The 18,768-nt window shown below is 49.8% G+C and overlaps 1 protein-coding gene across 1 annotated transcript in view; it reads left to right on the plus strand.

Moving 5' to 3' along the window:
* The first annotated feature begins 8,428 nt into the window (after window positions 1-8,428).
* The window catches only part of plxdc2b (plexin domain containing 2b), a 112,232-nt gene continuing 101,892 nt past the window's right edge, over window positions 8,429-18,768 (plus strand). The window contains exon 1 of the mRNA XM_056299367.1: window positions 8,429-8,860. Within this exon, the coding sequence (XP_056155342.1) occupies window positions 8,761-8,860 (100 nt within the window). The 5' untranslated portion in view covers window positions 8,429-8,760. The remainder of the gene's footprint in view (window positions 8,861-18,768) is intronic.

An 18,768-nucleotide genomic window follows, 5' to 3' on the forward strand; every position in this document is an offset into this window, starting at 1 on the left:
TTAATTCTCACAAGTGCAAATAAAACGGTTTGCCACCGCTTTTATTTGCACTTGGTGAAAATTAAGACAGAATAAAAGTCGGCGTTGCAGCTGCTTTGTTCGCTGCGCGCAGCGACTCTCGAACTCGACGGCCCAACAGAGCCGACGGACCGTGAACATTACCGCTCCCTTGTTAAACGTTTCACGAGTCTTCGGTCACGGAGGGAGGGGGGGAGGGTTTGGGGGGGTGGGGTTTCTTTTTTTACGGCACTCATTAGACTCGCCGTTTTCAGCGGCCTCCATATTTGAGGCTCAGTTCATGTTTCTCACACATCGTTTTACGAGAGCACGTCTTGCACTAATACAGCTTTTAGGGTTTTCGTCTTTAGCCTTCCCACGTGCTTGCGTCCGGTCGCCGTCCGCGACGACATCGCCGCCGTCCCGCCAGCGCGACACGTTCCTGGCTGACGCCGCGTTTGGTTTGAATCATACATGAAAATAGAAGAGCACAGATTACAAACTGTACGCCGCAATTTCCTTTCATGAACTTTGTTGAGGTCGGGTTTCACGGCGTACCGTGTCCTTCCCGAAAACAGCCGGCTGTGTCGCGGCTATTTTACTGCTCGGTTTTTATGTCGCTAAATATCTGCTGTTTCTGATCTTCACACTCAAAATATTATCCCCAATTACCAGATGGTGTTTCATGTTGTAGCGAATTCGGGGGGACAACGCAACCTCGGGAACTGCCGCGGCCGGGAAGCGAACCCGTATCGCTAACCGCTCGACTAAAGGGTCCGACCCACGAGCGAGCGTGCCTTCTTATCCATGCACGTTACACTACCCCCCTCCTTCGGGAAGCGCGTCCCCGCGCTTAAGCATATCAGCTCCTTCACGCCTCAGGGCGCATGCGCTTCCGATGGCCTTACTCTCGCTCCATCCCACTTCTGACACCAATGTAGCGAATTCGGGGGGGACAACGCAACCTCGGGAACTGCCGCGGCCGGGACGCGAACCCGCACCGCCCGCACCGCAGGAGGCATCGCTAACCGCTTGACTAAAGGGTAAGACTCGCGAACCAGCGGCCAGCGTGTCTTCTTATCCATGCACGTTACAATATCTACCAAAACAGCCCCGCTCCAAACAGCGGCTGGTCTATCGCTGTCTGGCAGTCGGCACAGGGCGCGCTGGTGGAAACAAAACATACATAATCTCTCCCTGGCACACACGCACACACACTGCAGGGGTTTCTTTCCATCGATATTTTTCTTTCCCCGTCCCCCGTAACTTGATATTCCTTTATTCTTGGCTTTCAGCAGCAAGAAGGCGCAATGATCCATAGAGTAATATTTCAGCCTCACGAACCGATGACGTCTCCATCCCATCCATAACAAACTCTTATAAATGCGACGGCTCCAGACCGCCTGAGTGTTTTGCGCTTTTACTTGCAGTCAGTCGGAGGCACATCTCCTCCCCCCCCCCCCCCCCCCCGTGTTATTGGGTTTCTCGTTTTATTTCACTCTTTAAACTCGATGTGGTTCTCTGGGCCACGACACTGTCCCACCTCATCCTGTATCCTTTGCTTTGCCTCATCATCCTGTTCGGACACCCAGCCGAGGGCCACAGGACTGCTCTCCACCCTTGCCCCCTTCTGCCGTTATATTTTAACTGCACCATTATTAGGAATAACTCCCCTTCCAGCGTTCCCGCGTCTCTGCTAGAGCCTGTTATTTGCAACGGTCTTCATCCTTTCACCTTCTGCTCATCGGTGGGAATATCGTCCAGTTCTTCAGTACGGGCTTGTCTGGTTAAAGAAAAGTTAGACAAAACATACAAATGGGTGTGTGATGGCCCGGCGGCCCGTCCAGGGTGTCTCCCCGCCTGCCGCCCGACGACTGCTGGGATACGCTGCAGCATCCCCGCGACCCTGAGAGCAGGGTAAGCGGTTTGGATAATGGACGGATGATGGGTAAATGACTAGGGGGCGTCCGGGGAGCGTAGCGGTCTATTCCGTTGCCTACCAACACGGGGATCGCCGGTTCGAATCCCCGCGTTACCTCCAGCTTGGTCGGGCGTCCCTAGAGACACAATTGGCTGTGTCTGCGGGTGGGAAGCCGGATGTGGGTATATGTGTCCTGGTTGCTGAACTAGCGCCTCCTCTGGTTGGCTGGGGCGGGTAGCATGATCCTCCCACACGCCACCCTCCCCCTGGTGAAACTCCTCACTGTCAGGTGAAAAGAAGCAGCTGGTGACTCCACATGTATCGAAGGAGGCATGTGGTAGTCTGCAGCCCTTCCCGGATGGGCAGGGGAGGTGGAGCAGCGTCCGGGATGGCTCAGAAGAGTGGGGTAATTGACCTGATGCAATTGGGGAGAAAATTTGGGGGGGCAGGGGGGGAAACTTGTTACCTCAGCAAGCGCTATTGTTTCTATGTGTGCAATATTTGGGTATTAGCTAAAAAGTTATTTGTATCGCAGTGACGATGGCGATGACGAAGAACACCATGGCTGATTGTGATCATAATCATTCACTTTTGTCTATAACTACAACTAGTGCCCTTTTCCAGTGTGATCATTTTATAATTCTGCCGTCCTTTATCATTTCATCATACTCATCTCCATTAAATTGCTGAGCCGACAACCTCAAGGGCATCTCTCTCTCTCTCTCTCTCTCTCGCTCTCTCGCTCTCTCTCTCTCTCTCTCTCTCTCTCTCTTCTCTCTCTCTCTCTCTCTCTCTCTCTCTCTCGCTCTCCTCTCGCGCTCTTCTTTCATTTTGAATAACCACCAGCTCAGCTGTTTTACAACTGATGTTTGTTTGTGTCACCCCCGGTGACACCTGACCTAACAAAACAATAATCAGAGGAATACACAACAACCCCCCTCCACCCTCACCCCCCACCCCCCCGCCCATTGAGAATGTGCAGCCACGGTGGTTTTGTCTGTTTTTGTGTTTTGTGCGGGGAGAGCGCTGTGTGTCTCTCTGGCAGCTTCTTCATTCACCGCGTTAAACAGCAATCAGCAGTGCTGGCCATTGTCCTTGGGTTGTTGATGTCTTTCCATAAAGCAACGTTAGTCAGCCTTTTTTTTTTCTCCCCCCCCCTCCTCCTCCTCTCTCCTCCTCCTCGGTGTCGATGCTGGAGCGTTGTCAGCTACAGCGCAGTCAAACTGAAAGTTGTTGTTTTGTTTATGGACACCTTTAAGAGGCGGCGGTAATGAAAACGTTTCCACAGTGTCTGGCGACGGAGCCCTTAAGGGACTTGAGCCGTACGGAGCCGTCTCGCCCACGCAAATAGCCGTGCGCGGGCGGCCCTCGTGGCGTTAGCATAACTGTATGACAGGATATTTTTCTGGCCTGCGCCCCGTCCCCCCAGTTGTCAACCCCGCTGTCAGAGCTCTCAGCTCTGCTGGCGAGCTCCAGGCCAATTTTCTTTCCTTCAGCTACGTTAGGCCCAAAGGCTTGTCTGGGGAGCCAGGTTGTGCCAAGGTAAAATCATTCGCACCACTTCCCTCCTAATGATAGCTCGCAGTGGACTTGACCATTTCCTGTGGATGATGGCCGGCTGAAATGGTCTGGCCTCCATCCCTGGATTCAGCAGCCCGCACGAACATGAAGTTGTTTGTTTGCGCCGTACAGGAAAAGGTCAGTTATTCATTCATTTTTAAACAACAATGTTCCTCCCCTTTTCCTCCCTAATTGTATCCAATTAGCCCAATTACCCCACTCCTCCGAGCCGCCCTGGTCGCTGTTCCGACCCCCCCTCCGCCCATCCGGGGAGGGCTTGCAGACTACCACATGCCTCCTCCGATACATGTGGAGTCGCCAGCCGCTTCTTTTCACCTGACAGTGAGGGGTTTTGCCGGGGGGGGGGTATAGCATGTGGGAGGATCACGCTACCCCCCCCAACAGGTGCCCTGACCGACCAGAGGAGGCGCTAGTGAAGCGACCAGGAAACATACCCACATCCGGCTTCCCACCCACAGACCTGGCCAATTGTGTCTGTAGGGACGCCCGACCAAGCCGGAGGTAACACGGGGATTCAAACCGGTGACCCCGTGTTGGTAGGCACGGAATAGACTGCCACGCCACCTGGACGCCCCGGTTCTGTTCTTTAATGACAGGTGAATTATACCCTGTGTATAACCAATATGCACCAGCCTCTCACACAGGGAACAGCACGACACACCCGCTGCTGGTCCTGATGCTTGATTTACTCTCTAAAAACCTGACCCCAAAAAAAAAAGTCGACGCGTCGTCAAACATCGTTTGATTAACGAGGAATTTCTAACTTTTATGATTTACCGTTTGCTCCAAGAGGGTCATAAACGAGGCCTAACAGAGAAAGTGTGGATTGGCAGCACATTTCATCAGTCATGTGATCTTGATCGATTCACGAGTAGCGGCGGGGGGTGCCGAAGCAGCGTAGAGGTTTGCTCATGGGACTTAGAGACGGACGGTGCTCTGCTGGATCCCAGACATATTCAAGTGGGATGGGGGAGATTTAAACCGCTGTGTGATTTCTGAATTCTCATTCATGCCGCGGGGCAGGCTGGTCCCCCCTGATCCTTCTGGTTATTAGTTTTTCTATCCATGATACGCTTTGTAGACCGGGGTGGGGTGGGGTGGGATGCTCAGTTTCAACACATCGGTAATTCAGTCTTGTGTTTCTGCTTGTCATCAGAGCTGGACTGCATTTGCATGATGTGACTTTTCCAAAACAGCAGGTCTTGGGTTTCTGTGTAAGCAGGAGAAAATGCTGCAGACTCCTCTCGTTTCCAGGCTGGCGTTACTTGTAGTAAAGAGCGAAAAGCTAATAACTGCTCGGCGATGGTATAATGGAAGGAGAGAAACAGAGTCTGACCTTGTTCTCCTTTGTGGCTAACCATCTTCCACATGTTTTACTGGGACTCTTACTGCCACACCGGGCCCATGTTCTCCTTTTTACCAAGTAGCCAAGCGTCATAAATGCTGTGGTTAAATGCCGCGCTTGCACTTCAAAAAGCCCAATCCCTAACAATAAACAGACTTTGGGAAAATTAACACTTGCCGCCACCGCCCTTAAGCCCATGGGCCTCGATGATGCAGAATGCGCGCCCGTTTAACTTGACCGGTTTTGTTCCTAGAAACCGGGCCCGCTCTTTAAACGGCGGCGTTGTAGATGGTCTCGGGCCAAGCAAAGTTCATGGAATGTGCGACTGATCTCGCTCGCTTTACAGAAGAAGGAGTGGGTGAGAGACAAAGAGAGCTTTATAGAGAGAGAGAAAGAAAGGGTCTCAGAGAGAGAGAGAGAGAGGAGAGTTTTGAGAGATGGCAAGAGACAGGTTTCAGGGAACGAGAGATAAAGCGAGGGAGACTTTTGTGAGTGGCCATCTGAGACGGCCGCACTAGCCCGGCCGAGGCGTCTCAGGGTGCTCACAGCAGGTGACTTGGAAGCCACCATCTCTCAGCTTCTTGTGCTGGGTCCTTGGAAAGTCAAGTGATTTACGCAAACAGAACAGAAAGCACTGATGTATGAGGAGGAACGTGTTATGAGAGAGAGGCAGAGAGAGAGAGAGAGAGAGAGAGAGGGGCAGAGAGAGAGAGAGAGAGAGAGAGAGAGAGAGAGGGGGAGAGAGAGAGAGGAGTTTTTCCCAGTAGCAGAATACCATCTCTGCTCAGGCCAACGTCTCGGCACCAGATCTGCCTGGGCAACCGCATTGCGAGAGACCCAATCACATTTTGTGCAGGTTGAGAAAGAGTTGGTTTTCGTGTTATTGAAATGCACAGTTGACTGAAATATGCTTTATGGCCCTACATGGTCCCGTAGCTCATTTTTACGAGCCGACTACATTTAGTCTTGGTCGGGATTGATTTGTGTTTTCCTGTTACACGTCGTGCTGCGAGACCACACGTTCGCTTCGGTGTTCGGCGCTGCCACTGATACCAGCCTGTCTCTGTGCCGTTAGCATGTTCCCCCCGTGTTTGTTTGGGCTTCCTCCAGCAGTCCAAAGACATGCATATTGGATGAACTGGCATTTCTACATGGCCCATAGCTGTGAATGGTGTGTGTGTGCCCTGTGATGGACTGGCAACTTGTCCTGGGTGTCTCCCTGCCCCCCCCCCCCCAATACATTCTGGGATAGATTCTAGTTCCATGTGCCCTGAATCGGGCTAAGTTGGCGCATGTATGGATGGACAATGTCCGTGTACGCCACCGGGCGCTCGCCGGTTGGCTCAAGCTAAGGGCTGATTCGGGTTTGTGTGACAAAGTGGACGTGACGGTATGATGGATAAGCTTGCAATTGTGTCCTGTGCTCATAATGGCGCCTCAGAGGGAAGTAAGAGAAAAATCACCCTGACAGTGACCCTCATTCGTAATCTCGACTACAAGTTTCCATGCTTCTGTCCAACTCGCTTCACAAGTCAAGACAAGGGTTGCTCCTTCCCTGGTCGGAGGCGGCGTGCAGCTTCAGCTCTGGCTCGTAAATCCAAACGGAAATTCATGCACCGCTCCCCTCGCCTGCCGACCCCTCACTGTCAGAGACACTTACTGGCTTGGCACAGAGAGCTGGCTGCATTCATTTAGTGCAACCTTCTGTCCTCCAGCCCCCCCCCTCCTCCTCTCCTCGCTTTACCACCCTGCTGCTCTGGTTATATATGCGGTCAGTGACGCCGCTCTGCACAGATATGGAACAAATGAAGATGGGTCCCCTGCCTTTTGGGTGGCCACTGAACATTATCAAGGCAATGACTAATTATTGGCAAAGCTATGAAGTAATTGCTCACTACTGATCTGTTTTCAAGCGGCGGGCCAGGCGGTGTTTTGTAAGACAGCACCCGCACGTCTGTTCCCTCAGAATATTGGCCTCGGATTGCACGATTCGATTTGTTTTGATTACTTCTGATGCACACAAACGGTTTGCAAACCAAACACAGGAAAACCATAATGTAAATTTTCAAAGAAAAAAAAAAAGTTACATTTAATGATATGTTCGACCTCTCACTCGGGAACTCCGAGTCAAACTCCTGATATCTGAATGGCGTTTTTCTTTTTCTTTTTTCCGCGCCTTTCAAATAAACTACAAAAGGAGGCCTTTATGAAAAGACTTCTCTCCTCCATTCCAAGGTTTTTCCATGACTTGGGTGCAGTCATGCAACTTCTGAATTCCCACAGCCAACGTCTTAATTGGAACACGCACATGTCCAAGTTGCCCTTCCTGTTCAGAAACGGAGCCAACCAGTGAAGAAGAAGAATGACGAGTCCTCGACGCTAAAGGGCTGCCTTGGAGGACTGAAATGTTCCCTCACATACGCTGCCTTCCTGGCAAAAGCAGGTTTCCAACCCTGCTGCCAGCAAAAGTTGCACTACACTAGTGTGCTCTGCCCCTTGGATTGGGAAGTTTGATTATTCCAAAACTCGTTTGGCCTTGCAGTGATTCATTGATATAAATCTGCAATCCTCAATTCGGATCAACGCCAAAGGGTCACACCAAATAACAGGACACGGCGCTGTAACCAGCCATCACTCCCAGACTGATTGACAGGTCTCCTAATGCAAACAACAGAGCTAAACCTGAGTTTCTAATGTTTTCCGATGCTGCAGGTTTGCTCACGTTGATAAGGCTTGTAAACACTGAGTAAAGCAGACCCAGCAGTCCAGGCTCATGATTGGCCGAGGTTGGAGAAAAGACACAAATTGCTTATTTTCAGTCTACAATCCTTCACTCACATGCACCTCATCTAGTCCAATAAATGTCATTAGGGTCTCAATAGAAAGGTCATTATTTCCACCTGAGGAGGGCGCCCTTACGGTTTAATTCTCACCCTTTACCTGTGCAGCAAAGGTGTAATGGCACACCGAGGGGCAGGCCTGGACGACTCATCGGCGATTAGGCCTATGAGCATAAGTAGGATTTTTATAACCCGGTAAGGGGTCGAAACGGAGAATCAGCTAAAGGCAAATTGGTGCTTGATGCGCGCGCCAAGGAGTTCAAACCTCCGTGTAGTGGCAAACAGCAGCACGTGTCGCGAAGAGAAAAGATCGAGAGCGTTTTAATGAACATGGATTCCAGCGGTGCAGCATCACGTGATGCCGCTGCTGGTGTTCTTGACACGTAACGTGTGATGAGGGTGAAGCTGAATAATCCACCACCACAGCAGCACCACCACCAGCAGCACTACCACCACCAGCAGCAGCACCAGCAGCACCACCAGCACCAGCAGCACCACCACCACCAGCACCACCACCAGCAGCAGCAGCAGGAAGGCTTTGTTTGCCTCCTGGTCTGCTCAACACCATTGGTTGTGCCGAACTGGTGACGGCGAGAGCGCACTGCCCTCCTCGGAGAGCGCACCTCTTCACTGCACCGCGGACGGAGACCCGAGTGCGGGAGCGGGATGCCCTCCTCCTCCTCCTCCTTCTCCTCCTCCTCCTCCTCCTCCTGAAGCGGGCTGCTCATTTCGGCGGAGAACGGCGACCTGTTAAGACGGGGAGCGTGTGGCGTGTGTGCATGTGTTAACTGTATGTGTGTGCGCGTGTAGGGTGCACGCACGCAGTCCCTGCCACTTCTCGTAAGCGCGCGCGCGCACACACACACACACACACACTCACTGTCATACACACAAACGCAGAGCACGCAGCTTGTCGGCTGGAGACTGTGCTTTGCAGAAGGCTGTATATAAAAAGGCAGCGGCGGGACGAGTCGCAGTTAGACTTCTCCAGAGAGTGGAAGCCATTCGGCGCATGGGAGAAGCGAGACCCTCTTCGAGAAGCGAGGGCGCGCTCGAGCCAGCTGTGCAAGTTGGATATGGCGGTGGTGAAGACGGTCGACCTGGTCGTCGGGATTGTTTTAGTTTTGCAGTGTCTGGGAAACGCGTTTCAAGCTCAAGCCCAGTTCACAAGCGACGGTAAGAGCCGACACCTCCCGACGGGAAACTTAGTTGAGGGCTGTGTAAAACAAGTCTGTCTCTGTCCGAAGCGTCCCGTTGCATTGTCGGGGGAGAGGGGGGTGGAGGAGGAGGAGGTGGGGGGGGGGGTGCGTCTGTAGACCATGTAGTGAGATGATATCACCTGGCGCACTCTTCAGTAAATCACACCGGAACAGTCGCCGGCGCGCGGTGTCGATTTCAAAACACCGAGCGGTGTTTCGCTGCGTGACCCGACAGCGTGATTACGCTGTGCCGCTACTGACCGCCGCACTGTAGCCCGCACCGCCCCCGACTACAGCAAGTGCGTCTGTTTAACGGAGCTTTCTCACTCCGTCACTTTTACATATATGTTGGTGTGCGTGCGTGCGCGCGCGCGCGAGAGCGAGAAGATGGGAGAGATGCTCTTGGCCATTGTTCCCCACGCTGTCCTAAAAGGACGTTATATTCTGAGGATCAGCATTTATGTAAAGCGGGCTTTCATTGCGTCCCCCCTCTATAAGATGAACGCCACCACCTTTAAAATTGTCAGATTTTAACAACAAAGACACGGCTGAAGATTTTCAATCTTTTTTCTTTTCTTTTTAATTCGTGCCTCTCAGCGTAAGCCAGGCTGAGCTGCTCATGTTATGATGTTGAACACAATGCTCCGCACAATATGCTTTCATGCAGTATCGGGGGGGGGGGGGTGATTGTGAATCTCAGTGTGATGTGTCAGTCAGGGGGGCCCCAAAGCGGGCCCTTTCAGTGCATGCACCGTCTCGCCCCAGGCCCAAGCCTCTGTATTTATCCGTCTCAAATGATGCAGTGGCAATGGGAGGATGAGGAAGGCTGGCAGCCTTGGTGCCTTTTTGCCGTCTGTGGTGACCTAGACATCTTGTGACCCGGACTTGTCATCCAACCGCATCTGTCACCGACACCACAATCAATAAATGCTATTTCAGAGAAGCCGGCAGGGAAGTTATAACACAGCATCTTTAACTGGGGATTGTACACTGAGATCTTGGACTATGAAGCACAGATGAGCTTCATAGGAGTTGAGACGATCCCCGTTCATCATCGTCCAAGGTTCACGTTCTTCTGATGACCCAGTTGATAGCAAGGCCTGCTGAACACCTGCTTGTTTCCCAGTACACTTTTACGGCTCCGAGATCAGCAGTGTGAACTGTGACTGTGCTGTAAATCCATAGTGTACTCTGCACCTATAGTCCTCTAATCTGAAATCTAGACCATTCCAGTCCTCAGACAGACGCCTGGCCAGGTCCCATGCCAACATTTTGTTCTGTTCACACAAGGCGTGCTCTTGTTTCCAAGCAGTTTTTTGTTGTTGTTGCACCTAAATCTGTTGCAAGGTGCGAGCTACTATGTGTGTCTATTGGTGTCGCTCCGAGATGTCATGAAATACCTTGTGATGTGCTGCAAACCAATTTCCCATGGGACAAATAAAGTGTCTATCTACCTACATATCTATCTACCGTATCTATCTATGATACTCCTTGCTTGCAGCAATTGTCACGCATCAGTTAGTGGTTAGAAAAATGTAAGGTTGCTGACAGTGACTATGAATTAAAAACCGTATGTGTGTTTAGCTTGTGTGTGTGTGTGTGTGTGTGTGTGTGTGCGTGTGCGTGTGCGCATGCTTGCATGCAAACCACAGTTATTGGAATGCATGGCTCTGTTTGGAAGAGCTGAAATCAATACAAAGTATGTGGTCCTTCACACACGCATGCATGTGTGCATGCACACGCACACACACACACCACACACACACACACACACACACACACAGTCACACAGTCACACCACACACACGTACACAAATCTCTGCAGCTTTACTGCCAGGTACTTGGTCTTGTTTATGGATCCTCTGTCTCCCTGGCTTCGCAGTGCCGCGGATCGTTTGACATCAGTGTTTTATTGGAATAATCAACAGTTCATGTGTTTTTGACAACACCTGAGATTTGTGTCCTGCTCGCGGGGCCGAGCCGTGTCGGTCCAGCGGCTCTTCAGAGTTCACGGAGGGCGAGCTAAGCCCAGCGCTGCCAGACTGCAGTTGCCAACAGTCCCGCATCATCTGCTGCGTCCTGCCGCCGGAAACGCTGTCATCCGCTGGGAAAAGGATGTCTCCCCCCCCCCCTCTCTGAGCAATTCACACTCCATCATCTGCTGGAGTCTGGATAGAGTTAAGTGGCCCCCCCCTCCCGTCCCCTCCCCTCCACCGTCCTTACAGTATGTAGAGACATTATTTTTAGACAGTGGGTGAGGTGCTTGCCTTGCTGTTGACTGAACCAAACTGACCTGCTCTCCGGCGAGAGGACCCAGCTCCGTCCTTCCCTGGATAGGCTGTTATTAATAGACGGGAGGTGTGCCCCCTTCCGTGCTCCTGACGTCCGCCGGGGAGGTCCTGCGCTTACCCATTCACCAGGAAAAAGCAGACTCCAGACTCCCAGCATGCACTGGAGCCGTTCCACTTGAGCAGAAGACACAAGGAACAAGGAGGGGCTGCTGGTCCAGTTATAAAGACCGGCGTGATTCAACTAGGCACACACACACACACACACCACACACACACACACACACACACACATACACACCACACACCACACCATTCCTGTTCTATCTATTTGGATCCCCTCATTGACTACATTCATCCCCTCGCCTTTAACCCTTACCTTAACCATCAGAACTACGTGCCTAACCTTAACCCTTACCCTACATTAACCTAATTCTAATTCTAATCTATCCTTAACTCTAAACCAAAGCCCTCCCCCTAAAATAGACCCTTAAACGAGTGAGAAGCGTCCATAAATGTTCTCACTTTGCAAAAATGTAGTCATTCTGATGGTTAGAAACGCAATTTGGTCCTCGCTAGATAGAGGTAGACACGTGCGCACACACACACACACACACACACACACACAACACACACACACACACCACACTCTCACTCACTCACACACACATTCCAGGGGAGATTGCACACATTTGAGCCTCCCTGCCTGCTGCCTGCCCCCACCAAATAGTTATCAACTTTAGAGCACATCTGGACAACATTACAGAACGTCCTGTAACATCAGCACATAGTTTTTTTGAAACGTCCTCTGTCCCCAGAACGTGGCTCTGTGACATCTACCAGGACACACTGGCGGTATGCTCACATGAGGAAGAGAAGTCTGGCCTATTTCAGCCCCTAATTCTTTTTTTTTTCTCTTTTCTTGAAGCGAAGAAGATACTCCATGGATGTGTATCTATATCTGCTTATGTGTAGAGCGAGACAGCGAGACAGAGTGTGAGAGAGAGAGAGAGAGACAGAGTGTGAGAGGCAGAGAGAGAGAGACAGAGTGTGAGAGAGGGAGCGTGAGAGCGAGAGTCTTGCCCCGTGTAGAGGATGTGGTTCGGTTTAAAAGCTTCTGCCGAGGGGTTGTTAATGTGCGAGGATTGTGGTCATTTGTGGAATTCTCTTTGAATGTGTGCGTGCTCTCTGGGGTGCTCGGGGGTCGTGCATCTCCGCCATGCAGAGCGAAGCCGAACAGTTTTTGTTGGGGGGGGGGTTTTCCCCGGAGGCGAATAGCAGGTTAACCGGGACAGACTGATATGGAGGTCTATAGCTCCAGCACCCCAATCGTCATCCATCATGATGCCATGAGCTGCCTCTGCAGTCATCGAGATACACGCACACACTTAGACCCCGCCGCACGCCTACACACACACACACGCACACACACACACATCATTCAGATATATGCGCTTAGACCTGTGTGTGCACATGTGCCTGTGCAGAAGAGCACCTCTGTGGATGGGTGCACAGAAACGGTCCACTTATTGCCTAATGTAGCCACAGTCCCTCTCTCGTTTGGGTCATATTGGTCACTGAGACGATTACCGGCGAAAGTTGTCCAACACCAAGGAATCCTAACAGCTCCCAAAATGGGAGGTCCAGTTTAGTCTGGTCAGGGAGGTTGTACGTGGATTTTATAAGCTTCTGGGAATCTACACCCCCCCCCACAATCTCTGACATTGCACATTCTGGGACAGACAGCATGAGCCAGCCTCTTCATTGGGCCCTCTGAATGACCCGCTGAAAGGACCTGCCATGAATGAATGACGGGGGGGTGGGGTGGAGGAGTGAGCCACGGTAGGGGTACGGGGAGGGAAGGGGATGGTGGTTGAGGTAGTGGGGGGGGGGGCGCTAGCAGTGGTGTGTGTGTGTGTGTGATTGTTTCCACCCCTTTACTCACTTATATGTGATATGGGGGACAGTTGGCCCATGGCCGCACAGCTCGCTGACGGATCGGGCCTAAACAGCCACACAACACCAGCACCAGCCTCTCGCATTAAGTCACGCGTTGGCTGTTGTCACTGAGCTTTCCGCCCCCCTTTGCCCTGGGAAGGAGCTGCTGGTGGGGAGGGGAGGGAGGTGGGATGACGATGGGGATGGGGATGGGGTTAGAGAGGTGCGCTGGGTTCAATAGGCTCAGAGACAAAGAGCAAAGAGGCTACTAGTTAATGAAACCCCATGCAGTCAAGCTGCTCTTTGGGTTTGCTGCATTCTTTCATGTGGTTGAAAAGCTCTTTCATTTCCCACCGTGGGCTTTTGTCTGAGAGTGTTATCAGACAGTTGTCTATATTGGCATCTTGGCATCTCTCTCTAGTCGCAGCAGTAATAATCACTCCCCTGTGCCCCAGAGTCTATGCTCTGTGTTTACTGTGTTAAGTGTATTTGATTAATAGGACCACTTTGGGAGTGGATCGTAATATTAGGTCACTTCAAAAGGTAGGTAGGTCCAGAACAGAGGACCTGCTGTCATGCAGAGATGATAAACGGCTGCACCCCAGAGCTGTGTAATGATGACGGGAAGGCCAAGCATTTTCCATCCATAACAAACACAGCTTCCACAGCGGCCAGTGGAAGATAGCTGTTCTCAAGTCTGCCTCTTCACCGCAGTCTCACCCACAGTCTAATTATTATCTGCTCCTCCTGCTGCTGGCTGCTGCTAAAGAGGTTTCAGACACGATTGCCGAGGATGAAAAACTAACAAAAAAAAAGAAAGAAAGATAAATGGTTTTCTGTTTGGGAGGTCAACAGACTTTTCCTTTTACGTTGCCCGTGAGGGACAGTGTGAGACGATAATGAGAAAGGGAGGTTTTGATGAAATGAGCTTTCCCTTTCCCTGCTGACCAGTCTCAGAGTATAATCACAGCCTCCTTGTCTGGTGGTAAGTTTGAAAGTAATATTAGCATCTGAAGTGCGGCAAGGAGATGGATCAGCAGCATGTCATTACAGTCAATCATTACAGTTCAGCTGATATACACTCTGGTCGCCGTTCATACCGTTCAAACAAATAAGCTATATTAAAGGAAAGTAAAGGCTGTTTCTACAACCTGGGTCTTATTTTTGTAGTTCTTGCCATGATGTGCATATTGTAACGTGCATGGATAAGAAGACACGCTGGCCGGTGGCTGGCGGGTCTGACTAAAGCGGTTAGCGATGTCTCCTGCGGTGCGGGCGATACGGGTTCGCTTCCCGGCCGCGGCAGTTCCTGTGGTTGCGTTGTCCCCCCCGAATTCGCTACAATATGTCATGATGTCATTTTACTCACCAGCTTCATATTGGAGATTTTGGACATGGCACCACTGCTGGACTCAGCTTTACAATGGCGTCCTACGGTGCAACTGGACACGACTCTTACACCTGTCCTTTTAGTGACAAAAAGTGTCTCAGTTAGACTGCGTACATGACTTTCCATTATCCATGGCCTCTCAAGTGTTGTTGGCCAGATGGTTAAGTGATCATTACTACCGTATAGTAGGGCTGTGTGATATGACCAGGTCACGATATAGGGCATTCATATCACGATAACGATACGTATCGCGATATAGCACATTTCCCGTAACTTCAATGAATAAATAGTTTATAAAGTGACCACATGGAAAGACCCATTTCTTATTACATTCTGAATTACATACTCCACAAATAAAAGGTAGTGTAAACTACTAATAAGACACGTTAGCCCCCAGCTAACGTTCTGACCCTTCAGCCGAGCGGTTAGTGATGTCGCCTTGTGGTGCAGTACACCCCATATCGAATTCCCGCACGGGGCAAGAAAATAACTAGCTACAGTAGTTTAATCATATTTGATTATTTTTCTTTTATTCAGAACCTTTGCGCAACTGCGACTGTGCTTTTGCGGCTCATCTGTACATTCTGTCCGTACTGTTCGACATGATTCTTGCGTAGGTGATAAAAAGGGTGTTTGAGTCTGTTGTGGGAACCGGCTTGCAGCATATTGTAGCGTATTCGGGGGACAACGCAACCACAGGACTGCCGCGGCGCCGGAGCGAACCCGTATCGCCCGCACCGCAGGAGACGTCGCTAACCGCTCGACTAAAGGGTCAGACTCGCGAGCCAGCGGCCAGCGTGTCTACTTATCCATTGCACGTTACAATATTTTGCAAAGTACGGTGTTCTGGTCCGTGTCAGACTTTTCATACCCAACCACATCCACACGATAGAAGTAGCCCCTCTTAGGTACAAGCTGCTCGTTTTGTTCTGGCTGGTCGGAGTCCTTCTGTTCGGAATTACCCCGTTCCCGCATTACGTTCACTGTCCTCCGTGCCTTCACGCACATTTCCTGCCCGTGTCCGTGCTGTGCCAGCAGCGGAAAGGGTCGTCCAAATGACGTAAAATATTGCCGTAAAGTGTGATTTGCGACATAACGAAATACGACATGGCGCTTAGTATGACACGATAGACGTTTTCTATCGTCACACGACATAGATCGTCATATCGCGCAGCCCTAAGTATAAGCTGCTCATTCTGCAAGATGGACGAGTAAGTACGTAGCTCAGCAGTGTGCTCGACCATTGACAATATTGACTATTTCAGGTAATAACTTTAAACTTGCGCTTGTGCTTCTCACTTCCAGCACTCGGTTGAACCGTGCTGACGCCCAAGTTCGGTTGCCTCGTAAAATGTCGTCATAAAACTGCGTCCAGCATTTGTCCCCTATCAAACATCTCAACACTGAAGCCGGTGAGTAAAACGATACCATAAATATAGTACGACGGCAAAAACTGTGAAAATAAGACGCAGGCTGTAAAACAAATCAAAACAAAACAAAATAAATACGGAACTATCCTTTAACTCAGTGGTTCTCAACCTTTTTGGGGGTCCTGGACCCCCTGCGTATTTTTGATCTAGCCTGAGGACCCCTCCACCTGATCTTGGGGGAGGGGGGTTGCAATTTGTAGAAACAGTAGAAACTGCATTTTACATTGCTTTATAGCATTTAATTCACTCTTGGGCAAAAATAAGAGCTTTCAGTTGAACTTAGATATAGTTAACAAAACAGAATTCTTATGCAGTAACTTTAAGATATATGTAACAAAACAGAATATGTATTCAGTGACTTTCAGTATATGTAACAAAACAGAATATGTAATCAGTAACTTTCAGATATATGTAACACCAGAATTTTTATGCAGTAACTTTTAACAATGCAACGGGAGCGAGATCTCTTATTAAAATACAATTAATTACACTTGTGAAACAGATGTAAATTAGAGAAAAAAGCCCTGTTACCCTTATAGTTTAGGTAGATACAGGTCTCAGTCACATTTGAGTAAAATAATCCTATTTCTATAAATGTCATAGGATCTTTTTTTTAAAGATATTTTATTTTCACGGACCCCTTGCAATTACACCACGGACCACTAGGGGTCCGCGGACCCGGTTGAGAAACACTGCTTTAACTGATAGCCTAGCCGTGAGACAATATGCAAAGGATCGCTAGGCAGTAGCAGAAACTGCAAACACCCCGTTTTCATTCTGTTTCAGCATTGGGCGACCCGAGCCGAGGTCCCGGGAGGGTCCTTAGTGTCAGACCGACACCGTTTTGAACCTTAGGAGGGTAAATGTGGGATATTTTAAAACATGACACCCTTTCAGCAAGTGCCTGGTATTTCATGGCATTAACCTTTAGTTCACTTTGGTGGATTTTACGGGCAGGAGGGCATGAAAGGGCTTTCCGGCTGGTTGGCGCCGGCTGGGCAGTTCAGAAGGCGCACTGGGCATTACTAGATGTGTGGTCTAAAAACACGTTCTTTTGTCCAAGGCTGGTAAAGTTGTGTCAAGGAAGTAATAATAAGACAGACGGATGATTGTTTGATATGGACCCTCGCAAAGGGCATTTATTTTTATTCTTATGTTGTCAGAAGTGAGGGTCGGTGAGAATCATGCTCAGTTGTCATAGACCGCTAGCCGGGTGTAATATGAATTAGCAAGTGTAATTCGTCTTGATGATTTTCACTTGCACCAGTGAGTCACTTTTTTCTGACATCAAATCCTGCAGGTGCATGAGACAGCTGTGCGCCGTATCGGCAGGACAGCTCCTGTGAGTGTGGTGCTCCTGCCTCTCTTTTGCATTACCGAACCAGCCTGATGAAAAGAGCCCCAAGTTTTGACGCGCCCGCCAAAATTAATTTGTTGAAGTTGAAAAGAACCGAACTCTCCAGGGAGAACCAAGCGTGGCATCACTATCATGGAGGTTGGAGGGTTTTTTTTTTTTTTTTTAGGCTGCCCAGGCATGCTGAAAGAAGATAAGGGAGTGTAAGAGCCTCCTCTCTTTACGCCCGTCAACACCGGGCTTTATATCACGCCAACGGCATGACCAGCTTCTCAGCTTGGTCCCATTACAGTGTCTGACACTCACGGGGCTGCAGCATGCTGCTACATGTCTGTTTGTTGGCCCATGTGTGTCTGTCTGTGGGAAAGTTTGTTTTCTTCGTCTTTTTCAACTGTCCATTCTGTGTCCTGTCTGTCTGTCTGTCTATCTATCTAGCTATCTATCTGTCTATGTGTCTGTCTGTGTGTCTCTGTCTGTGTGTCTCTGTGTCTATCTATGTATCTGTCTGTTTGTCTGTCTGTGTCTGTCTGTGTCTGTCTGTCCATGTGTCCGTCTACTATGTGTCTGTCTGTCTGTCTGTCTGTGTATGTCTCTCTTTTGATTTGTTGCATTCGGCAAAATCAAATTCACCCTAACCCCCCTAACTCATCCTCAGACTTATCTGTTCATCACAGTTTGATGGAAAACTTGGGTATCCATAAACTCCTCCTCTATAGATGATATATGTGGCTCCCGTCTCACTGGTACTGAACTCAAGCCTACGAGCATGTCACAGCAAGTAGCTCTCGGTTCACAGTCTTTATGCTTTTGGTGCTGTGCTCGGTGATACTTGAGTCTGTTAAAATGTTTGTTTTTATTAACCGTGCCAAACTAGTCCGATCCAGGTGACATTGATGGGTCATCTAACTTGCTCTAGGTATACAGCAATGTCTTTGTTTTTTCCTGCGGTGGAAAGTGTCTAAACATTCCTTTGCAAAAAATCTTCCAACCAAGCTCTTCCCGACAGTGAACGTGTGTGCCCTGCAGCAAAGCGCTGTCTCGGAGTATATTTCGGCCTCTGCAACTTTAAACGGTTGCAAAGTTTGGTAGAAAAATAAAAAGGCCTACAGCCATCAGTGTATTTCTGTCTGACAAGAATCGATCGTGACACTGATGTCAACACCAAATTGCTTTCTGTTTACCGGCTTGCATCTTTAAATACAAATGGATAGTGCCACTTCCTCCTTGGTGTATCCTTCAGGGAAGATTGTCCCGCATTTTAATGGAGATGGTACCAAGATTCATAACCAGGATTGCTATTGTCACTGGCCATTAATGCTTTGTGGTGTACATGTCATTGTTACCTTTGCCCAGAGACACAGTTAAATGGGCTTTAGTGGAATCAAATGTTAAGTTTGTTTTATGGCGCACTTAGCACATCACATGTTTGGATTTACTCAGATTTATGAGCTGTAAATCCTGCTGGATGTGACATTTAGGGTGTTT

The sequence above is a fragment of the Lampris incognitus genome, chromosome 19 (assembly GCF_029633865.1).
Source record: "Lampris incognitus isolate fLamInc1 chromosome 19, fLamInc1.hap2, whole genome shotgun sequence".
Lineage (NCBI taxonomy): Eukaryota > Metazoa > Chordata > Actinopteri > Lampriformes > Lampridae > Lampris > Lampris incognitus.